The sequence below is a fragment of the Cynoglossus semilaevis genome, chromosome 15 (assembly GCF_000523025.1).
Source record: "Cynoglossus semilaevis isolate Cse_v1.0 chromosome 15, Cse_v1.0, whole genome shotgun sequence".
Classification (NCBI taxonomy): Eukaryota; Metazoa; Chordata; class Actinopteri; order Pleuronectiformes; family Cynoglossidae; genus Cynoglossus; species Cynoglossus semilaevis.
Window position 1 is genome coordinate 19756663 of NC_024321.1, and position 6832 is coordinate 19763494.

Genomic DNA, 6832 nt, shown 5'->3' on the forward strand with positions numbered 1-6832 from the left:
CCAGCTCGTGCAGGCACTGCCTTGAAAACAGCTCCCCCTGGCTCCAAGACCCTGAAGCTGCTGTCGTCCCTGAGCCACGTTCCGGGTCCGTCCTCAGAGAGCGCCCCTCAGCACACTGCACCACTGTACGAGAGCGCAGAGCTGTAGATGCTGCGCTAACCCTAGTCAGTCAGCTACATCTGCTCAGAGGACTGTCATGTACCTGAGGCTGCTACACACCTGGACGAGGGAGTAGACGACAACAAACATCACGTCGCTCAGTCTCAGGTGAAGACCGAAGAAAACCTTAAAGATAATGAACTCAGAGAATCCACCCTGATCCTACAGTGAGAGCCTACAGTGTTCCTGCGATGGTCCAGTACCTGTAGAGCTGTAGTCTCCTCTCACCCCCCCACCCTCTGTCCCCCAACCCTTCAAGTCCAAGTCATGATGGATATGAAGCTACAGCACCAGTACCAGTACCAGGGTCCTGTCTGCTCTGGTCCACTGACCAACACTGTTCTCCTCAGTGACTGCACTTTAAACATAACAATGATGGGGGGGGACCCACCCCCCCCCCCACCTCAGTCTGATGTGTTGATTCTAATATACAGTCTATGACAGTGAAGTTATTTATTTGACATTAATTATTTAATTTGTCCACGCTGACACTCATACCACGGCCTGCAGGGGGCAGCATCCACAGGATTACCATATGTGGGCCTGCAGTTCCAAATCCAGCCCCTAGGACTGAACACAAAATCAAACCTGCTTACACAAAATATAACATATATAATAGAAATACTTAACAAATCGTCCAGTGATCAAATCTGCAGTGCAGACGTTTCTTATTGGAGAAAAAGCTGCTGACGATGATGTTGAGTTAGAATTGGGTGAAAGTCACAGAGACGAGACGAGAGGATTGATTTAATTATCTTTGAATGGATTGCTGTTAATTTGAGGCCAAAAGGTTTGTTAACGAAAACCTTAATTTTGACTGTTTTGCATGTTTGACCCCTGTGTTTGACCCCTGTGTGACGTGGTCACAGTCAGTGGCCGGACTCTAATGACCTCAGATCCACAGGGTTGACTTGTGTTTGTTTGAACAAGTAGGTGAACAGGTAGATGGTTTGTTTGTTGTGTACGATGTTCTGCATATCACTGGATGAATGAGCAATAAAGTCGGCTTTGAACACAACCGATCTGACGATCTGACTGTCACTGCTCACAAACTACATGATGCATTCAGTCTTTATACACAGAACACATAACAAATATATAATTATAATTATATTATGAGCAATGGTCATTAATACAGTTGTATTGTTATAATAGAGTTGTAATTCATGAAAAATGTAAAAAGTGACACGTGACTCTCCTGCAATGGTTCTCCATTATATTCTGTCACCCCTCTGTCACCCCCCCCCCCCCGTCCGCTCATCACAACAAACAGCTGTTATGTTAGAACTTGTTTATTCAACTCTTATTTTAATTTATTGTATTTGTTTTTATGCGCATTCTGGTACATTCTAATGACGGGGCACTTTGTTTCTGTGTATTACGGTAAAAAAAAAGGCAGCCCAGAGTCTGCTGGCCGTTGTTGAAAGACGGGGGTGTAAAGAGAGGCTGTTCGAACCCAAAACAACCGTGACAGTGGACTAACTCTCTCTGAAGTCACCGGGAGGAGGTAACGGGAGACGGTGTTGGGGTGAAACCACAAATCCCGGTCGGTGTTGGTGAGAGTGCGGCGGTCACGGCACAGTGACATGTTCAGCACCTTCCTGTGCAGCAGTGGTGAAATCCACGGAGTGTTCCACAGCAGAACAGCTGACCACAGGACCCAGCGGTTCTCCTAACGAGATGTGAACGAGCGAAGGAAAACAGCACCATGAACAGAGACGTCAGGTAACAACACACACACACACACACACACACACACACACACACACTCTGAGGGTCCTGCTGCTGCTGAGGCTGAGGCTGCTGCTGCTCAGTCTCCAGCCCCTCCTTGTTCCGCTGCTACGATGGTGTAATGTTTACATGAGATCTGAGGGTCCTGCTGCTCGTCCTCCCTCGTCCTCCCCCGTCTTCCCTTGTCCTCCCTCGTCCTCCCTCGTCCTCCCTCCGACCACTTCCCTGCACTCAGCTCTCACTCCGACATCTTTAATGTAGTCAACACACAGTGAGATCCACCGGGACGTGATTGGTGAGTCCTCAAGTCAAAGGGAGCAGCCAGCTGTGCAGCCACCGAGGACCGGAGTGAACCGCCTCAGCTGCTCTTCTTCACTGGATCGTGCCAGTGCAGTGTTACATAAGAAGCTGGTGGTTGGAGCAGGACACGGGGGGGGGGGGTAAATCTACAGTAAAACCCATTAAGATGAAGTATTACTGTAAGTGTTGTTTGTCTCCATGTGACCCTGACCCTGACCCTGTGACCTGTCCGGGGTGTGAGCCCCATCCCCCCGGCCCCCCACACTCATCCCTGAAACTGATGAAGTTGTTGAAGATGGGAAATGAATGGTCAGAGAATTTCAGCCAGTTATAAGTTGATAAACATCTGAGGTATCCACACTGGACTGTTACTGAACTGTTACTGGGCTGTTCTTGGACTGTTACTGGGGCGTTACTGGGCTGTTACTGAGCTGTTACTGGGCTGGTACTGGGCTGTTACTGAGCTGTTACTGGGCTGTTACTGGCCTGTTACTGGCCTGTTGCTGGACTGTTACTGGCCTGTTGCTGGACTGTTACTGGCCTGTTGCTGGACTGTTACTGGGGCGTTACTGGGCTGTTTCTGAACTGTTACTGGGCTGGTACTGGGCTGTTACTAGACTGTTACTGGGCTGGTACTGGGCTGTTACTGGCCTGTTACTGGGCTGTTTCTGAACTGTTACTGGTTTGTTACTGGGCTGTTCTTGGACTGTTACTGGGGCGTTACTGGGCTGTTTCTGAACTGTTACTGGGCTGCTACTGGACTGTTACTGGGGCGTTACTGGGCTGTTACTGAGCTGTTACTGGGCTGTTATTGGACTGTTACTGGGCTGGTACTGGGCTGTTACTGGTCTGTTACTGGGCTGTTATTGGACTGTTACTGGGGCGTTACTGGGCTGTTTCTGAACTGTTACTGGGCTGCTACTGGACTGTTACTGGGCTGCTACTGGACTGTTACTGGGCCACATAAAGAGACAAACAACAATTCACACTGACCTCTTGACCTTTGGTCCCCATGTGTTCTGTGTGTTAATGTACTGTGGAAGGAAACCAATGTAAACAGAGAAAATCATGTGTCAGCGTGAAACAGCGCAGCCAAAAGAACTGTTTTATATTATTATATTATTATTATTATATATTATTATATTATGTTATTAAATCATAAAATCTTATGTCATGTTATACTTGATCCCTGTCATGTTGATAAACCACTGGTAACAACAGTAGCTTGTTATGAATCGTCGTTGCTCGGACTGTCTGAGTGTCTGCTGTCTGTGTTTTGTGCGCTTTCATTGGCTGAACGTTAAGGGGGCGTGGCCTCACAATAACAATGCATTTCAAGGAGCACACACGCGCCAAGCCATGTTTTTGTTGCCGTGCAGCTAATGCCAACGTTCGAGTCGTTTAACTGTTTATCCTGCACAATATACAACTGTTGATACGTTTCCGAGATATTATCGTCCTTTTAAAATTAACGTTTTTATTTAGAGGAAGTCGAATTTGATATGCAGTCGCTCAAGGCGTTGTGTTAGCTGGTTAGCATCAGCAGGCTAACTGAAGCTCCGTCGGAAACGTTAGAAAAAAACAATCGACCGGAAGAAACAGCGGGGGATTTACTAACGTCAGTTACTGCCTGTTCTGAGTTTGACGAGGTTCGAGTCCGGGAGACGTTGATGGGACGCGACGTTTTGGAAGCGACACCACCTACTATTTCCCCTTCACACCGACCGGGAAACTAGCCCAGAGAGTAAGAGGTTTGCTGTGTTTGTGCTAAACGTATGTTACCAAAGGTGCTGTGGTCGTATCCCGTGTTAGTCGTGTGTTGTTAGAACACAGAGACGAACCGGAACAGATGTGAGGAGATCAAACTAGCTGTGTTAGCCGTGGCCACTGTTAGCTGCTCCCCTTCACAGGGAGGTCGACACGGCCCTGACAGGAACGAGCGCCTGCGTTCACGACAACACTGTGTCCCTCGTTTCTGTAGCCACACCTGGGTGGACGGGACGGTTGACACACGTGTGACAGCGTGAAGCTCGGCCGTGTCCGGCCCACGGTGGCTGGTGTCGAGGGCTCAGCCGGAGCCGCTGCATCTTTTGTTGTTGCTTTGTCCTATGAGCACATGGCTCACCATGTTTTTCTTCAGGCGGCCCACAGCGACCCCTATTTATCGTGTCTACAAAAATAGCGTGTGACAACGACTGACACAGAAGTGTTCAACCAGGAATCATCATTTATTCATAACCGTCGATTAATCACATCGATTGATCGACACTGTTTTCCTCGTCTTTGATGACAACGATCGGACGTTGATTTGGATTCAGGAACAAAACGGTTAAAACTGTTCATCCCTTTTTATTGAATGTGAAACGTTTTTTAAGATAATAATCGTTTAGAAAGTTTAGATGAAATTGTTCTGCGTACAAAACAAACTGGCTTTAGTTTTATGTAAGAAACCTGTGGAAAAGGTCCGTTTGGCTGCAGTTGTTAAATGGTTTTATTTGGGTGGATTTGATACAAACACGTAGAAGGTTTTTATCATTATATGAATGTAATGTGTTTCTATAATTATAAACATACAGACAAAAGGAAGACGTGTGTTTGATTTCCAAGATGTATATAATAAAAGTAGTAGTTTGGTGTGAAGTGGAGGCTGAGCTGCTGCTGAAGTGTCATTTCTGTTTGTCCTTCAGGGTTGAGACAGTCAGAGGCAGCACAAGTGCCTCCGCTGAACCCTTTCCTTTTCCCAGAGTGTGACTGGTCTGCTGGACGTCACCAATGCGACCATGGGAAATAGCAGTAAATAGGCTGCCAACAACAGCCCCGCTCAACCCCCGCAGGTTCCTCGGCGAGCCGTGTAACGCCCCGGTGCATCTCAGGAGAAGGTAACTGTGATATTTTATTTTACACTCTTGATGGAAATGTTAGGATTTTGTGTGTTTGTGGACACGACTTTACTGGTCAGTGGTTTTTTTTAAGCCAGGTTCAAACCTGACGTCTGTGGAGAGATGTTACCACACGTTAGATCATACATTAGATTATAGTCATCCATGGAAGTCAAGACGTTTCACCTCTGATCCCAGTTCTGACTGAAGTTCTGCTATTCAGCCTCAAAGGGGCAGCATACCTGTGACGAGGGTCGTTGTAGAAGGGGGGGGGGGGGGTGGAGGTGTGGTGGATTGTAAAGTCACCAGGTTAGAGGTGAGAATGGGGGAGATACCTCAATAATAATAATAATAATTGAGAAATAATTTTGTAATATTGTTATAAAATGGGTAAAATAACTAGAAAGGGACAGTGAGGGAGACAGCGCCACCTTGTGTTGGGCCACTAAGGTAAGAGAAGGACTGGGAGTTAGGAGAGAGAAATAAGGCGATGGGTGAAATGAACAGCGAGTGGAAAAATGACTTCCTGTTTACAAGGCAGAGGTTTACTATTTATTCAACTAGTAATGGTGGATTATATTCACTAAACTAGTCACATGACGGCTAACTGCGTCCTGGCTCTGATGTGACAAAACCGTGTTAGGACGTTTACAAGACTAATGTGTTCTGTGTGTGCCTTCCCTTTCTGTGGGGGGGGGGTGTAGTCCACCAGTGAGGCGTCAGTGGGGGAGACAGCACACGTCCCTGGTCCAGGATGACTCGTTCCGTCACCTGCTCTTCCCCCAGCATCACCAACAGGTCCCTTTAGATGACTCCAGACCGTACGCACACACCAGCGCACCCCCACGCATGCTCCACCCTGCTGCCCACCCTGCTGCCCACCCTGCTGCCCACCTGCCCCAGCAGAGTCCCATCATGGTGGACCTACACGAGCAGGTGAACGGCTCGCGGCGCCCGGCGTCGACACACAGGTTTTTACCGTAGGTGACTGTAAAATCATCTCCGCTCCTTCTCTCTCGTCTCCTTCAAAGATGCACCAGGGATCGGTTCCGATATCGTACACCGTGACGACGGTGACCACCCACGGATTCCCCATCCACTCCGGGCAGCCCCTCCCAGGCTGCAGCGCTCAGCAGCTCCCAGCATGCTCGGTAATGTTCAGCGGACAGCTCTCTCTGCTCTGCTGCCTTCCTCCTCCTGTGAGTTTGAAAAGGAAGAACGTCAGTTGCATCATTGTAACACATCTGCACCTCAGTCACACTGTTACGCTGCTGTTACGCTGCTGTTACGCTGCTGTTACTGTGCAGGGTCGACATGAAGCTAGTGTGTTGGCACGGCAACCACAGAGTAGTCAGTAGGAAGTGACCAGTCAGTGGTCAGTTGTTCAGATTAAGACAGCAGCTGTGGACCAGTGCCCCCGCCCCCCTCTTTGAGCCACAGCACATTTGAAAAACATGAATTCAATGCTGTTATCAATAAAAACAACAGACAGACAGAGAGAGAGAGAGAGAGAGAGAGAGGTTGATCTTGACCTTGATGTTTGTCTTTCTTCAACTCCTACGAGTCAAGGTTGGTGATGACCTTTGTTTGGTGGTGCATCATGGGATTTTTCTAATATAAAACAGGCTGTGGCTCAAAGGAAGGTTGGGACCACTGATCTAGTGATGTCATCAGTGATGTCATTATCTCTTCCTCATTTCCTGTTCTAACAGAGAACCATAACATTGATGTTGATGTGAAAACCTGCTGCTGGTTTAAACAGA

At 48.0% G+C, this 6832-nt stretch overlaps 2 protein-coding genes across 2 annotated transcripts in view; both read left to right on the forward strand.

The window, feature by feature from the left end:
* Positions 1-1177, forward strand: part of LOC112486256 (myotilin) — an 8294-nt gene extending 7117 nt beyond the window's left edge. Inside the window, exon 10 of the mRNA XM_025063202.1 lies at positions 5-1177. Coding sequence (XP_024918970.1) covers positions 5-147 — 143 coding nt within the window. The 3' untranslated portion in view covers positions 148-1177. The remainder of the gene's footprint in view (positions 1-4) is intronic.
* Positions 1178-3502: 2325 nt separating this feature from the next.
* Positions 3503-6832, forward strand: part of rnf44 (ring finger protein 44) — a 5264-nt gene continuing 1934 nt past the window's right edge. Inside the window, exons 1-6 of the mRNA XM_017039609.2 lie at positions 3503-3934; positions 4878-5069; positions 5774-6005; positions 6101-6323; positions 6425-6448; positions 6482-6497. Of these exons, the coding sequence (XP_016895098.1) occupies positions 4963-5069; positions 5774-6005; positions 6101-6323; positions 6425-6448; positions 6482-6497 (602 nt within the window). The 5' untranslated portion in view covers positions 3503-3934; positions 4878-4962. The remainder of the gene's footprint in view (positions 3935-4877; positions 5070-5773; positions 6006-6100; positions 6324-6424; positions 6449-6481; positions 6498-6832) is intronic.